The sequence below is a fragment of the Diprion similis genome, chromosome 8 (assembly GCF_021155765.1).
Source record: "Diprion similis isolate iyDipSimi1 chromosome 8, iyDipSimi1.1, whole genome shotgun sequence".
Taxonomy (NCBI): Eukaryota; Metazoa; Arthropoda; class Insecta; order Hymenoptera; family Diprionidae; genus Diprion; species Diprion similis.
The window spans coordinates 2,242,688-2,259,406 of NC_060112.1; the positions used below are offsets into that span (position 1 = coordinate 2,242,688).

General features: G+C 42.6%; 2 protein-coding genes across 4 annotated transcripts; both read right to left on the bottom strand.

Moving 5' to 3' along the window:
• Positions 1 to 413: 413 nt before the first annotated feature.
• On the bottom strand, positions 414 to 4,972 carry LOC124408887 (prolactin-releasing peptide receptor-like). Of its 2 annotated transcripts, none has more exons than XM_046886161.1 (3): positions 3,821 to 4,972; positions 1,629 to 1,932; positions 414 to 533 (listed from the first exon to the last, which is right to left on the bottom strand). In XM_046886161.1, the coding sequence occupies exons 1-2, from the start codon at positions 4,766 to 4,768 to the stop codon at positions 1,648 to 1,650; spliced, it is 1,233 nt and encodes a 410-aa protein (XP_046742117.1). In that variant the 5' UTR covers positions 4,769 to 4,972; the 3' UTR covers positions 414 to 533; positions 1,629 to 1,647. The 2 variants fall into 2 exon arrangements, with proteins under 2 accessions (XP_046742117.1, XP_046742119.1); XM_046886163.1 differs by lacking the exon at positions 414 to 533 and adding an exon at positions 774 to 1,058.
• Positions 4,973 to 13,126: 8,154 nt separating this feature from the next.
• LOC124408886 (mini-chromosome maintenance complex-binding protein) lies at positions 13,127 to 16,465 on the bottom strand. 2 transcript variants are annotated; one of them, XM_046886159.1, is made up of 8 exons: positions 16,248 to 16,463; positions 15,836 to 16,110; positions 15,150 to 15,467; positions 14,627 to 14,955; positions 14,291 to 14,470; positions 13,908 to 14,151; positions 13,461 to 13,637; positions 13,127 to 13,386 (listed from the first exon to the last, which is right to left on the bottom strand). In XM_046886159.1, the coding sequence occupies exons 1-8, from the start codon at positions 16,252 to 16,254 to the stop codon at positions 13,186 to 13,188; spliced, it is 1,731 nt and encodes a 576-aa protein (XP_046742115.1). In that variant the 5' UTR covers positions 16,255 to 16,463; the 3' UTR covers positions 13,127 to 13,185. The 2 variants fall into 2 exon arrangements, with proteins under 2 accessions (XP_046742115.1, XP_046742116.1); XM_046886160.1 differs by lacking the exon at positions 13,127 to 13,386 and having other exon boundaries at positions 13,463 to 13,629; positions 16,248 to 16,465.
• Between the last annotated feature and the right edge of the window lie 254 nt (positions 16,466 to 16,719).

Genomic DNA, 16,719 nt, shown 5'->3' on the forward strand with positions numbered 1-16,719 from the left:
AACGCGAGTCTGCGATCATGGTGTGAAAATGGTAACAGTTTCTAAAATTCTGTGCGAAATCTGCGAAGAAAAAGTTATACGGGGAAAAGAGTAAAACATAAAAAAAAAAAATAATAATCAGTAGCGAATTGCGAGAAACGAGATTTTCAACAGTGCCAAGTATTATGTCACATAATCGTGCAGGTCGTCGTTACATCATCGTATAATCGCGGATATACTTTACATCGTTTCGCCCGTATAATCCTGTGGGTAATTATAATAATGCCACACAGGGAGAGATGGGGGCTAAATCTCTTCGTTATGCCGCTCTTGTTGTCTTCATCAGGGATGCCGTGCCGGATGGAGAGATGGTGAATCGAGCTGAGCAGAGTCGGGTTGTGGGTACGTGACAAATCCGGGACCGAGATCCGCACCGTCGGCATCGTTTTGGGTTGGGGGCGAGCCGAACCCCGTTGAGATCTCCTGCAGCCGTCGCCCGCCGAGATCGAGAGGGCAGGTTGCCTCGACGACGTCCCCAGCGGTCCCGTCAACGCCTGGAAAAGTTTCCAAAGCAACCCTTGCATTTACAGTTCGGGTATGTATACTCTCGGGAGAGTGGGATTTGCCCCCTGCGCAACCCCGTTGATTATAATCTACCCGGTTTCAGCCCGCCACTTCTCAAATCCCGTCACTGTCCTCACCCGAATTTCCAAACCCCCGAACCCTGGTGCTTCGGTATATTTTGCAGAGGGTGGCTGGTTGTGTGAATACCTATATATCAAGTAACCTGCAGTCAGAAGAAATCTCGACGACTATGTACTGACATTTCCTGCCATTTCGTATATTTCAACAGGTAACCGTTGATTAGCGCGCGGCTGAGAAAATGGGACCAAGAGATGGTTCTCCGAAATTTACTCGCGCAACGTCGTTAGGTACATATTATTTCTTGGAAACTTCCCTCCCGCTGATTATATAACTGGGGGCTAAATATACGACGTGTAAAGTTGAAAAACGGTCGCGGTGTGTCACTGCGGATTCGCTCAGGCACTTGGAAAATTCATTTAATTCCCCGCGCGAAGCTGTGGCAAAAAGTTCAAGTTTAGTCAGTCTGTTCAAATTATCTGAAGTTCCTATATTTTCATCTTCTTTTTCTTTCTCGTTAAACAGAGCCTTCAAACAAAAGTTTCACAATTATAGGAATGATAACGAAGGGAAATGTTTTTCTTCTCTTCTCTTTCTAAGTTATTATATTCAACTTTGACAAACTCTAGTCACTAATCTCAAGAGTCTTCTCTTTCCATAAATCAGATGCAGCCCCAGCCACTCCGTGATATACCGGTTTATTTCGAGGTAATTTAATACCGGGGAAATCTGCTTACATTTATGAAATTCAAAGTACTTTTACTAAACTCCGCCTGCATCCCGGCAACCGAGAGTACATTCCGGCGATCAGTAAGCTGGAAAAACGCAGGCGATTTTGATAAAGACGTAGTGTAAATTGCATAAATGCAGGCGGTTTTAGCCTGAATTAAATTTTCCACATTACATTTCCGCGAGATAACCCAGTTTGTCTATTTTCGTAAGAAAAAGTCTCGTTCGCGATTCCTGGGAGTTTCTGGAAGGATATTATTCGACTTGCCGTCTCTCACCTTGTTTTTCAGTGAATTCCTACAACGCGTCCTCAGCGATGTCACGAAGGGCGACAGAGCGTCGTTCGTCCTTGGGGTCGGACAAGGAGCTTGTGGAGCGGTCGAGGACGACGAGTTCACACCCCGTGGCGTTGGTATCAGGAACGCGAAGAAGCGTCTCCTCTTGGATGGCCTCCACGCCGATTCCGACGCCGTTTCCGTCAACGTCAGCCTCACCGTCGCAGGTTCGTTCGGTCCGAAGTCCACCGACGGATTTCCCGTTGGGATTTCGCCCTTCGTAGGCGCGTCTGAAGCACGGAATCACCTGGTGCAGATAGGTGCCATTCTATTGAGTTTTCTATCCCAATTTCTAGTATCCTTTTTTTTGGAAGGGGTGGGGGAGGGGAGGGAGCGGTCGTTCTATCGCAGGGGTTTTACATGCGCTGAAAGTCGGGAGAGAGCCACCCTCTAATCGGGTCAAACTCCGGACGAAATCACCTAGGATTACCACGGCACCGCTCGTTGTGGTCGCCGAAGTCGCGGTGAAAACCCCAAGGCAAAGTGGATTGTCTTGAATCAAATTTTGCAATTTATCTATGAATATACGAATACACGTCTAATTTAAAGGAAAATTTGCAAATAATAATGGTTATCATTTTTATCCGACTCATCGATTTGCGAATATTTCAGAAGAGTATAATCAATGTTATTCGTCGAACTTTGCGCTACTCCCGCGTCTTTGTTCGCCGGAGAAAATTAATATCCTGAGTTCCCTGCACAGGCGGGGCCTAAAACTGTTTGCGAAGAATTTATTGACCCAAAGTCACGGAAGTATTATTCGAACCTCTCTAATAACGAATACCCTCTGTATCGTGCACGGGTGGAAAGTTATATTGGATTATATACACAGATTCATTATCCCGCGTTAAAGGAGAGACGGTTCTAATACTATATTATATTACCTAATCCTACACTACAAATACATAAAACCTCTTGGCAGGCTGTTGCTAATTAATTTTCCATTCAACCAGTGTGAAACGGTTATTTCTATCTTGGTGATAAGGGCTTTCTTTGTTTTCTGTCTTATTGAAAAATAGCTACCCGTTACTTCCGGGCTCTTACACCTAATTCCGATATCCCAGAAGTTCTAATTTTTCTCTTCTTTCCGTCGTCCGAAAGAATTTTGATAGCGAAATTCCAGAGCAAACTATTCTTGCCATAATCCCGTTTCACATAAGAGGTAAGTAGAAAACGAACGAGGGCTAATCCCGAGTGTAGAGTAGAAAAAGAATTTTAGGCGAATAAGCAACAAGCTATTTTATTTCTAGAACGACGTTTTTTTTTTTCTTGCCGAATTTTGAACGAGTTATGAGCGGACATCTGCGTGACCCTTTTATTTTCACTCTCCGTCGAAATTACCCACATCTGATACACGATTCGCCCTTACATCCGCGGGAGTTTACGGCGCGATTCTTCGGCGCTAAGACAATCCGAATTCCGAAGGAATTACCGTCGGGACGACCTGAAACCGAATCTGAAACCGTAGTCTGAAAGGATTTACGTCACCCCATGGAGAGGGGAAGCCGCAACGCTGGCTCGTAAGGAATGAGGAATACGGACTAGGTTCGTGCGACATCTGGTCCCGGATATAGACGCGTATAGCCGTATCCGTTCGCTCGATTTGTCGGCACCCCTCGCAAATCCATTTCGCGCAACTGCTCGTAGATAGCGACTTTTTCACGAGCGTAGGCAGGCAGGCAGGCAGTCATTCGCTTGTCCGTAACTCAACGTCGTTGTACGCAATGTGTACTCTATGGGGTATAGCTGCATCTGTATTTCTCGGCTTGTCCCTCGAGGGAAGAGGTGGAGAACGATGAGAAAATGAAAACGAAGACAAAGAAGAAAGAAAAACTTTCGGTAAAAGTAATCAAGAAAGACACGGGGACGATCCGTTGACGTTATTATTTCGCAGGCGGGAAAATTAAGTCCATATAAAGGGCTACCAGCTCAACTTCAATCATCCATTGGCACTCGCCCCTGGGTTTTTTTTTTTTTTTTTTTTTTTTCTATCTCTCTTTGTCTTCATTCCGATTGTATTTCGAAAGCCTTCCATATACAACTATAATAAATATAACGAACAGATAACTACGATTCCCACGTTTTTAACGATGGCGAGAATCACCGTCGCTAACAAGAAAGAGACACACGTATACCTGCTTGAACTCCTTGCGAAAGTTTTCGTTTAGCCAGGCGTAGAGGAAGGGATTGTAGCACGTGCTGCTCATGGCGAGGCAGTGCGTCATGAAGAAGCAGAGCCTGTAGTACGACCAGTCCGTGACGGGTAAGTAGAAGTCGTTCAGGACGTTCACGATGTTGAGTGGAAGCCAGGAGACGCCGAAGATCGAGACCATGGCGATGAGCATGCGGTTGGTGCGCCTTTTCCGCTCCTTGTCGGCCTCTTCGCGTCGGCTGGTCTTGGAGCCGGGTTTAGCCTTGGCGCGGTCGTTTAGCCTGACGGATACGCAGACGTAGCAGTAGGCGATGACGAAGAACGGTAGCACGAATTGGAGAATCGACGTGAGGCTGCTGAAGACCATCCTGAAGTCTTCGCCGGGCCAGTTCTCCTCGCAGAGTTTGTATCCTCCTTTGTCCTCCTGCAGCTGCATATACATGCCGTATGGGAGGGTGAGGCCCAGGGCGACCACCCAGATCCCGGCGATGATGGCGAGGCAGGCCTCTACCCGCATCCGCGGCCGGAATGGGTAGATTATCACGGAGAAACGATCGACAGCGATACCGGTCAGAGTCAGGGTGCTTATGTAGATGCTGGCGCCCTGGGCGTAAGGCACCAGGTGGCAGAGCGTGTTTCCGAACACCCATCCACCGAGGAAGGTGTAGAGGGGGGTGAAAGGCACGGCCAGGATGCAGAGGAGGACGTCGCTCAGCGCCAGGTTCGTTATGAAGAGGTTCGTCACCGTTTGCATCTGCCGGTTTCGCGCCACCACGAAACACACTAAAGCGTTTCCGCACAAACCCAGGACGAATATGTTCCCGTAGAGGATGCAGAACGCCGCCTGGACTCCCGCGTTCCCCGTTAAGTCCCAGTCCGGGTACTCGAAACTCGTACCGTTACCGTTTACCACCTCCGAAGCGTTCTCCATCCTGCCGAGGACACTACCGATCCTGCAGCTTCGCGATGACGTCAAGACCCCAGTTGCAGATTATCTGCCTTGCACCAATGCATACTCGGACCAGATTATTCAACCACTCTGCTGCTACTAATGCTGCCGCAACTCTTTACCATTCACTGAAACAAATTTTCCTTACTCCATGTTGTTCTGGTACCTGCACCGCGTATCTTCACACGATTTCTTTCTCCTTTTTTGCGTAATATCTTGAAATTTCTTCCTCATTCAAGATTATACTGCGTTTCTTCCGTTTCTACAATGTCTTATACTGTTGTTACTTTATACACAGATATACGACGTTTACACTAAAGTTTTTTATACCTCGTTACGATTCATTTCACTGTGCTGTGTTTGACTGTTCTTGAAATTCTTTTCTTTTGTTTTCAATACTTCACAACTTGATTTATCAACTTTCAGGGAGGGAAAGGGGAAATGCAAAAGCGAGCAATAAGAGCAAAGAATGCTGCCGTAGTAATTCAGTTACTCTCTTCTTCTTGAAAGAGTAACTCGAGTCGTAATCACCCAATTAATTAACCGTCCGTTTCCGAAGGATAGTTGTATACATGTATATCTGTGTACATGTATACACTATACATACAACACCGTTTTCTGGAGGAATGAAAAAGCACGCGGCAACTTGTCAGTGTCAAGGTGTTTAATGCTCGCGTCTTGTGCCTGGCCTATGAGGCGAGGTACAAGGAAAGAGGGAGAAACGAAAGAAAAGAAGAGCAAACAGAGGAAGGGAGAAAAAAAAGGGTTTCAGTATTTTAATTAAAATTTATTGCCGCGTATACCGCTGCAAGACTGATTGAAGTATTCTCAAAACATTTCCAAGCGACCCGCCCGACCAATCAACGTTTCATTTGATTTTTTCCCCATATCTTTTCCTGATCTCTCATAATCTCCTTCTTACTCGTCTCATTGTTACGACCGTTTTTACATCGTTATTCACAACTTTCGGGTCTCGAAGCCTGTAGCGAAATTTTCCCTTATTAGACAATCGGTGGAAGCACAGGAGCGATTTGGCGGATTAAAAAGTCTAAATAACCGCCGAACCCTTAAGCCCGGAGTTTAAGGCCTCGACGAAAACTTTCCCTATAACTTTTCACCGAAAACTTTGAATTGGGAACGCGTTTCGATAGGAATAAACGAGGGTATAACAAGAGGCGAGAAAAAATCGGAAATCAATCATCGTGCGAAAGTTGTAAAATAACAAAAGGAGATGTGGACAAGGGACGGGGTGAGAGGATAAACACGGGTGGGGGTTAAAAAGTTCAATGGTAACACAATAGAAAGATCCCGAGATGGAATTTTTGAAGAGGTGAGTACCTGACTCATGAAAATTCGAAATGTAGAACGACGAAAAATGTAGAAAAGTCAAAACGTCAAAAAGTAAGACACAATAGGTATAGTCTCACCGGGAATTCGGATAATTTGATTTTTTGGTTTCATAAACAGGTTCGGGTATTCTATATTTTGAATTTGAACTTTCTATACTTTTCATTTCAACTCTTTGAAATCTTGGAAACCAGAATTTTCGTATCTCGGAAAACACGATATTGGAACCCTTCGATTTGTTAAACTTTCTAAATTTCTTACCTCCGTCTCAATAGTTTACCAGAATTTCTAACAATAAGCTCCGTACTTGAAACCGACAAACCACCGTGGTTCGATTATTTTTTCTTTATACGACTCGAATTCTTTCCACCACACCTCATTAATGGTGACCGCAAGAGTTCCAAAATTTTGGTGAAACTTTTCTAAAAAAAAAAAAAAAAAAAAACCAAAAAGAAAATGTTTACGATTATGATAAGGTCTGATGAAAGTAGAGCTGATGCGTGTATAGCGTTGCTGTTAAATCCAAGCCGTTTTATTACACAGCTGACGAATAGAGCGCGATGCCTCCGTGCCGGCGGTTTTAAAACCGGCGTGTAGGTGGTTATTATAGGCGCGAGTTAAGCCCCGGGTAATAACTCGGGCGGCGGTCGAAGGGAAAATTCGGTGGGTTGATTTGACCCGCCAACGCGGCAGTGGAAATCAGTTTTTCGGATGGGCAAAGCCTGCGAGGCTGGACGGATTACGTAATCGGCGACAAGATAAATATTTAGGGAAGGTCCGCGGAGCCGGCGTAATCGTGGTACTTGTCAGCGTCCGGCACGCGGTCGGCGGTCCGCGGCCGCAGTTTATCGCCTCAATCGCTGCCGTTCAAAACTGCAGAACCCACCCCCACCCCCGCCGCCTCGGGTTGTGTTCCAACTATTTACTCCAGCTCCGCTTTAATCGCCTCCCTGCGAAGCTGGTTCGTCGCTTCGCCCGATATTTCAAAGCCAAAAAACTACCATTTTCCATCAAAGAACCGCGCTTGTCGGTCCGCGACCACTCCGCTTTGCGCAAACGACCCCCGTTATTGCCCAAAGTATCGGAGGCCCGCCATCTGGTGACGGAACGTAAACTGCTTCACGTATTTAAAAATAAAAGTCGCATTACGTCCCGTGTTTCGTCATGGGTGTATTCCATTTCGGAAAATTAAGCTCTGATGGCCTGCACGAAGCTTATGCACCTCCGGTATCTGTGCAATTCTTCCGAAATGATCAGCTGATTGCTCGGCCCGACGCCATACTGCTTTCCTAGGCTCATGCCGCATGTGCTGGAATTTTAATCACGTTTTATTAAATTGCACACCTCCGAGAGTACTTTTCTTGTTCTGCATTTTGCCAAGCGATTTCATACGGGTTTTCCAAGAATTTAAGGCTACCTTAAAACAAAAAAAACATGCGGTAAGGAATTGCGGTATAGACAATCTTGAAATTTATAAGCTAGCCTCGAAATTCCAGAAGCATGGCTATCAACAAGGAGGATGAAGTATTCTGGCGATATGGATTTTAAGAAGGGAGGCATGTATAAGAGACGTTCGACGTTCTGTAATGGCGGCGGTATATCGAGGTATAATGTTTGAGCTTTTCACTCGGTGATGAATGCAAAAAGGTAGAGCTGGGTAGGTGTAGAGAGGGTGGAAAGCGTCGGTGTGTGAAATCTGAAAATTCTCAGGGAATTTGAAATCGTTCGCGCGATGCCCCACGGTGCGCACACCACCGGGTACTTACAGGATGTCAGCCGTCGCGCGTAGCCGATATCCTTGCCAAATAACTCGAATACGAATACGAATATCTCTGTGGATATGTATGCGCCTAAGAAATAATCGCTGTGCGCGTATCTTACTCAGAGGCAAATAAGACCTACGAGAAAGAAATATCTCCTCGGCCCCTCGACTCGTCGCGAAGTAAAAGGTACGACGGAATTTTCCTTTGCAAGTCCTGTCGGCGATTTTTACTTGCTGGAGATTAAGAAAATTGTTCGATGTAATATAAACACGCGTATATAGTTGGTTTAGTATAAAAGAATGAGAATATAAAAATAAGAGGAATACACGAGACGGATTGTTCGCGTACTGTTATTGAATAAATTTTGATAACATACATATTATGTATATGTATGTATTCATGAGACTGCATCAGTCGCGGCGAAACCGAGAATAGGGGAAATCATGGGAATCGAGTGGAAGAAAGGAGGCATGATTTTAATGGCACGTCCCTTTCTCGTTTCACCCGAAAGCGACCAACCTTTAACCTCGAGCGTTTATTTGATGAACCGTTTTTTTGTTTTGCTTTTTTTTCTCTTTCAGACGAAACATCACTCGGTATTTCCTTGCAAATTTTCTTTCCCTGGACCAGTTGTTCGTTTGCCAATTTCTCCCAAGCTTATAAAGCGTCAACGCTCGATTCAATTTAGTTCTTAGAAATAGATAATTGAATAGATAATCGAAAATGCAGACTTGTGTCAGGCTAACAATAAAAGTGTCACAAGAGTGGAACTAATTATTTCTATTCATAAGAAAAGATTCTCGAAAATATGGATCTAACGATTTAATCTCTAATTTTGAAGAGTGATATTTTTGTTGTAAAAATCGGTAAATTTTTACGCAACAAAAATAATTGAATTTACAAATATGTAGTGACTCTGATACAGGAATTGCGGAAAGAAAATTATCGAATGTAACTTCCAAGTGTGTATAACTAAAGTATATAATGCGAGTTGCTAATGTTCTTCTCTGCATTCGTGGATAAATTTTTAGATCGAAACTGGTATAAAATAAAATAAACTCGATGGTAAAAAAAAGTTTGATTAAGTGTCTGCGATTGTCTAAATTACTCAGTAGTCGTTAATGTTTTGGTTCGAATTGTACGAGCAGACAAAGCAGGCACCCGCACGAAAGGGAAAGAAATCTAAAAGCCTGGAGGGCGTTTCCGAGCCGAGGCAATGACGCGGAAAGCAAAGAAAAACGGAAAAAACAACCTTATGGACAAGATCAGGGACGGGAGGAGGGTTTGACGTAGATCGACTAGGCACGGAATTGCGCTCCATTGGCGCACATATTACCGGGCAAACATTGTATACTTCAATTACACGGGCGACGGTGGTGCGCAAGGCATACCTACGTACACATATAGACGCAGAATGTTTGAGCGCACCGAGGCTTGAATTACGACAATGAATTCACTCGAACAAGTAACCAATAACCTGAAATTACTATCCCGAAGTCGACCGGCTGTACGGTCACTGTGTACACCCATTAAGCGCGAGCGGCTGTGTGCACACAAGCATGATCGCCAGTTGAGGGTGAATCGGTCTCACCCTCGGAATTAAAAGTTAAAAAAACCAGTGTGAAAAATCTCTCGCAGTGTTCTTTGAGCCAATGATGATGAACTTGGATGAAACAACGTCCCTGTTAGGCGAATATAGAATCGAATCTGAGCAACTTGGAATAACACAAGCTGAGACATCAACAATTTGAAAACAGGTTTCATAATCAAAACGTTAAAAATAATTAAACTCTGGTGTTTTTTTTTTTTCTTTCTTTCTTTCTTCTTGCTTACCATATTTATAATTTTGCAAATAAGTATATGTTTAGAGTAGAAAAAAAATAGATTTGTACAATTACATCTACAAGTTATACAGTCTCTACTGTGATGATGAATTTCTTGGATATTTTTCAGGCAATTCGTGGAGATCTGCAGTCCAATGAGGAAAATGAAAGCGTAAGAAGTCTAAGCGGATAAAAGGTATCAGCGTTTAATTATCTTGAACATTTTGATTATACAAGAGCTTACATAAGGCCGCGAATCAATTGGTACCACGTGCCTAAATCTCTGCGTCGGCGAGTGATTAGGAGAACGAGACTCTGTCGAGTATCTTGTTGCAAGTTGACCCGTTGGCGAGCGCTTTTCGCGGGAAAATTATTCGGGAACGAATTGTCATATGAAATACACGTGTGTACCGTTGGAAATGATTTTATTGTCGATTTCGTCATGTGAATTATACCCGAGACCACTCAAGTTCCCGTTACCATGAATTTCACTCGAAGGAACAGAGATTTTTCGACAATTTTTTCATCGCTCCGGGTGAAATTCGATACAAATAACAGCGAATCGATGGCTCAACCAAGGTAAAATAAAAACAGGCAGTTGTAAATGTAAAAAACAATTTCCTTTTGATAGAATGAAGAAAAAAACTTGTAAACTCCAATTTTCAAACAGTAGGTATTTAATGATCTTTTTAGCGGCAAATATACATCATTCCTCTAATTTTAATGAAACGAAAAGTTAATTTTGACAGCAAATTTATTCTGTACAAGCTGTTAAATACAGACTTGTTCGTTTGCTGAAGAAACACGGTATTTAACGACGAGTTCACAAATGAAATGAGTTATTACTCGTCGTCATTAGAGGCTCTTCGTATTAGAAAAATCCAACAATCAAGCAGAACACGATTAACGAACCGGATTCGGCGAAATCGTCTACAGTTAAACCCCTTAAACCCTCGCTTGATAATTTTTCATTTTGACTTTTCGCTGACATACTTTCTCTCTACAGTTTGTGCTCGTCGCCGGGTGTCTGGTTATAAATATTAATGAACAAAGTCGGTACTCTGTTTCCCTTACTCCCTCTTTCTCATTCTCACCTTCCCTTTCTCTGTAACACTCTCCCTTCTGCTTACTTTATAAACCAATGACAAGGGTGTGCTGCGTATACATCGATTAATCTTAGTCAAATTTAAACGCGCGATAAGAATGCAATATCGAGTTTAAATTAGCGATGAACACAATATGCGCTATTATACAAATCAAAAATCAAATCCTCACATTTTTATCCTGAGTTGTTTTCACGCGTTCATTTACAGTGTTATTAGAATAATTTGAAGAAAAGGAAGACCGCGCGTCAAGTACGATGATAAAACATACAGTACAAAACGGGAAAACAGAGAAGGAGAAAGAAAAAGAGAGAAGAATGCAAAATTTAAGTTGCAAGAAATGGGGGAATAAGAATGAAACCGTTTTCGGGAACAAATCGGTGACCGGGTTTTGAAAACGCGACACGGCGTGCACCCGGCGTGCAGGCTCGCTAAACTTTGACGCGCCGATATTGGTGCGCGACTGGATTCGAAGAATTGCGAAACAACCGCGGATCCCAAGATCCTCTCTCGCGTTTTCCAACCGCGCAAGCGTCTCTCCGCCAGTTTGCGGGGTATAATTTACCCGGCACATGACATGCATACTCCTCTATACTGCGATAGCCAGTCTATCGCCGATAAATATACCTATCTACCTGCCTACATCCCCCCCCCCCCCCCCCTCCGTAAATTTACATCGGCTCCGTTCCCACCAGGTGAAACGATTTATCAAACGATTTACTCGGCGCCCTTTTTTATAGAATCTTTAAGTAAAAAAAAAATAACTAAAAAATGGGACACACCAATCCCCTCGGTATTGACACTATAGGATTCGACGGAACACAATTCCGATTCCTTCTCAACACGCCGGGGGCTAGATATTGATCTATAATAAGAGAGGATGAAAGTTATTTACGGTGTATCTAAGTACAACTTATTTGATATCGTGAATAATAATTGAAAATAAAATCGAGGAAGTTTTTTCACTCTTATTTAAACTTGGTAAGATTTTTTTCTCCCCAGTATTGAAACACGTTTAATTAACGGTGAAACGAAAGGATCTAGCGGTGAATTAGTCACGTATAGCGTAAATAAATTCATGCAGTGTTTAATGTTGGTAGAATTTTGTTAATTTTACACAAAGTCTTGGGTTCGACGAGTGAAAATGTGATTAGTAATTTGTTGAAAAGGATTGAACGATTGAGAGATAATGAACGCACATGTCATACATACTTTGCCACGTTTCAAGAGGCAGATTTGATTCTGAAGAGGATCACACTGAGTTAGAAGAGAGGGAGCATCGTGTGACGTTGTGCGCACGACGGATGTAAGCGCCGACTGTCGAATGCCGACGGAATGAAGGAAAAGCCGAGCGTTCATTAATTGCGAGTCTGTCGATATGCCTCGGGGGTGGCGATCCCTTTAATTTCGAAGCAATCAGATCGAACGGATCCCTCCGTGACTAGAGTACCAATTACTTGTTGATTAATAGAGAATACGGGGGAGGACAAAGACATAAAGGCGGAATTGATCACGGCAACGAGCTCGTTGTTGTTAAGACGCCGAGGCGAGTATTAAGCGTAGAGATTAGCCTACCCCGAGAGACCCGCGGGTCATCCTTGTCCGGTTTACTCGCGGATTTGAAATTTCCATTAAATTCCATTGTCGGAACGTCGTGCTATCACTCTCTGTCGGCTTTCGGGCACAATGTGTTCCGGATTTGCCTGAAAAATCGAGCACGCTTTATTTCAATTACAAGTTAGAATACTCTCTCGATAAAAAGAATCGAACAAGAATTTAAAAAGAAAAATTGAATAAATAAAAAACCCAAACTTTATTGCCTGAAATACGTAGAAGGAATATCATTTGACGTGACGTGAATGTTATATGACGTAAAAGTTGAACTATTCCTGCAGTTATTTTGAAATATGAAAAATAACGATCGATTTTCAAATTCGACTGTCAAATATTTCACAAATATTGCTTTTCTTTTTTTTACTCAGAGTTATAGCCTTACGCAAGAATCATATAATATTGTTGGTTCATTTCAGGGAATTTTCTCTCCACGAATAACTTATTGATAGGTGTGATATCCTGTTTGTTCGCTGTTAACGTCGAAAAGACAGAGTGCTTATCTACCTACCAACCATCATTAACTTGATGGCTTTTGATCGCTAGCCAAAATCCCTGAAGCTCGAAGTCGTTATAACGCCGTTTGTGTATACACAGAGCAGAATTTAGTTTGGGTAAAAGAAATAAATAAAAATAAAAGAAAAAAAAACAAATCCGAAACGATTCGGTAAAGTTGTAAAAAAGGCATATACATATTTAGGAAACTGTGTGTAATTCATACGCGAGTATATTCGGAAAACCGATGACTCATTTCACATCTGCACGCGCTGTCTCTGCAGTCTGCTTTTACGTTCCTTCTCCATTCTAACGGCTTCGTGCCAGTGATCAACGGCCAATTTGTCCATACCGTGTGACATCGACATCAATCTAGCGAGAACCATTAGCGAATGCAGATCCTCCGCCGATGTACTTTTGTCCAACTGACGCATTTCAACGAAATCATTTTGGATTACCTGCGAAATTAGAAAAAATCGTGTTTTACTCATCAAATGCTTCTTTTATCCTATACACCCCGTGCAAAACTCACATCTCCTATGCTATCCTCGGTTTCGATTTCGATTTCTCGTCGCCTCGATACCCTCAACCAGCTTCGAATGTTATTTATTCTGGTTTCATCCCTCAAGTACTGCCTGACTGCTTCCAGAGTTTCTGAATAGAGACTCTCACTGTCTGAATTCTTTTCCAACACGATTTGCCTATTACACTGAAATTCGTAAAGATGGAAAAACAAAATAAGATGTTGACTGACAATTGCACAAGATATCCTTTATACGTAACTGGGACTGGACAGTCCATACAAAACAACCGTACACGAAAGTACGAAGTAGGTTTTAGTTTTTGCTATTACCAGAAATATGACTTTCCTGTGAGAATGAAATTAAATATCATTTATTGAATCAGCTGCCCACCTGGCACTTGAGTGAAAAAAATGTTCTGGAGACTATGGAGATGTGTGAAATGTCAAGATACTTACGGGAATCATAGATTTTGATTCCGACAGTATGAGAACGGGTATGTCAGTCGGAAAATCCATTGTGTAATACTTGAAGTCATATGTGACCTTCTGGAAATTAATCAAAGTGGAGAAAGCTTCATAATTTTTCCTCCCGTTTGCTGAAACCTGACCGTTGGTCAACTTTGTTTCATCTAATACAAGATGCGTATTATCGCTGAGTTGCAATACCCCGCTAGTCAATCTGTTACAATCGTAGTCTTTTCTGAAACAATATGAACAATGAGTCCCGATAATCATAAATCGTCCAATATAAAATTGTTGATGTAATTTGAGTACCAATACATAAATGAATAAATAGATAACGGACTAATTATAAGTTCCCCTGGGGAAAGTACACGTACTTGGGCTGCAGATTCAGGTTGTTAAGTTCATCCAACGTCATGCCAATGAGGTGACTTTTCGGGAGCAACAATGATAATATTCCATAAAAATCTTCTGGAAAAGTTTTGCACCTTTCGAGAGGAAAATTCGTTATGTTCAACGGAAATGCGCCGAGGGAGAGAAAGTCCCGTCTCAAATAGCTGTGGAAATAAATAATAATGTTCTATAACGTCAGCTTGATTTCCGCTCGGCTAGCTGAAGTAGAATACGTATTTTAAATTGTAAATACACAACTAAGATAATTTATGATTTAACTATAATTTTTAACATGAAATTAAAAACTGCCAACTACTTACATGGAAGATATTAGGTGGCATATAACATATTCGGCTGCTAAAGTGTCTCCGAATAGAATCTGACTCAACACTAGCTTCAGGTCACTCCGTGTGGTGGCGGGAAAGGTCGAATTGCCCTGGATAGCATGTGGAATCTCCTCCTTGGACACATCCTTGATGTCGATTGCATGCAATCGAGGTATCAACGACACAGGTGGATTGTGGGATTGGAATTCTATGTCATCCATCAACTTGTCTGGATCGTGAGCGATGCTCAAAGCTGGGTCTAAGGACATGAAGCCTACAATGTCGATGATCTGGTTCAATTTGAACGACGTTTCATCGTATATCTGTAAAATTAAAAGAGTGTCATAGGTATTTCGAATTCTAACTAAGTAAACTTTTCAGCTAGACTGGATCAGCCTCTCCACTAAAAAGAATGTAAATTTCAAAAAGATATTCAAGTGAATTCTGCAAACTTGAATTATCAAGAAAGATAAAACAAGTAAACAATTAATTGTAGAACATTGCAGTACAGACACACCTTCACAATGCAGGCTATTCCATCATCATTGGGAAGTGGAAAGTTCATTGCATGTTCCCTGGACAGCAAGCGTGGTTCGCCCTCACCTGGGCTCAGGGTTGTTTGTGTGTGTTTTTTGCTACTGATTTCTGCACATTCCATTTCTTCAGATTCCAGTGAACGCTTGGTGGCAGTATTAGTTGAGACTTGAGGTGCAATTTCGCACACTGTACGCTGTTCCTTTGCCCAGCTGTTGACGCCGGGAACTGATATAACAAAACATGTCTGCCGCTCAGCATTGATATTCTCTTTGGAGTCAACGATAACAGTTTCTCCTGGCTGGTAGAGAAACAAACAAGTAAATGAATACAACGAAGATGCAAATCAATGCAGCTTGCGTCAAAATGACTTTCAGTACTATAGCAACAGGCAGCTTTGAAAATACTACAAAAAAAGTATATTTATTTGTAGGCAGTATTATACACAAAGCGAACAACACTTGTAGCCGCTCGCACCTGTAACTGCATATCATTATTTGCTGTAGGCCAACGTTTTACTACCATCGCAGCCAACAAAGAGGTCGACAGTACGGCGACGCTTTAACTCACAGCAGAAATATCAGGTACCTATGACGTTACATGAGATTTCTGCCGATTGTAAAGCACACAAGGCCACATGAAATATGGAGATCTGATGATGGTACGTACCAAGGAGTCCAGCATATCTCTGTACCTGCCACGGCAGGTCGTCGTTTCGTTAGTGGCGACATTTCGAATTTGAAAATGATCGAGGTAGTACTCAGGATTGTAAGTGTCCTGAATCATTCCTCGGAACCTGGCCAATTGTTTATCTCTAAACGAGTGTAAGGGTAGGGAGTTAAGGGATGGCACCGACAGCCGATCAGCAGTTTCACCGAGTACAAGGCGACACTTTGCTTCATTTGCCAAAAAAAAATCCGGGGTCCAGTTGACGATATCATTAGCTGGTGGGTAAAAGCCGTGACAATGATTAGACGGGGTGCTTAGGGTTGAATCGGTAGAATTCTCATCAGATTTTAACGCCGTTTTTCATAAATGGGTTAGGATAGAATCGTTGCTAAAATTTGCGCAGTACACTCACCGGTCATGCTGACTTCTTCGATCGAATGTTATTCGATGCGTTAAAGTTTCCAGACGAATAAATAAAGGTAAATAATACCCAATGCAGTAGTTTGCTGTTGTATGAAGTTTGCCACTGCCAATCCTTCCACCGTCTTTTGTCGTGCTTGACTACTTTTGGCGCCAACTGGGAAAAAAGCCCGATATTCACATTTCCGTGTATACTTATCCCCCGTGATTCGACGCCCTCTGGAACAGAAGTTTTAGAACTAATTTTTCGGTGGGAAACGAATGTCGGTAACCTGCTCATGTTTACTCTTTTTACTGACTGTAAATGACACTATTGATGGCACGATACGACGTTTGTGAATAGGTTACCGACATGCTTCTGTCTACGTAAATTAGTTCCAAAAATTTGGTCAAAAGTCGCTTTGGTATCGCTGCACAGGCGTCGTTGCAACAGCGCTACTTTCAAATATACTCACGGAATTTTG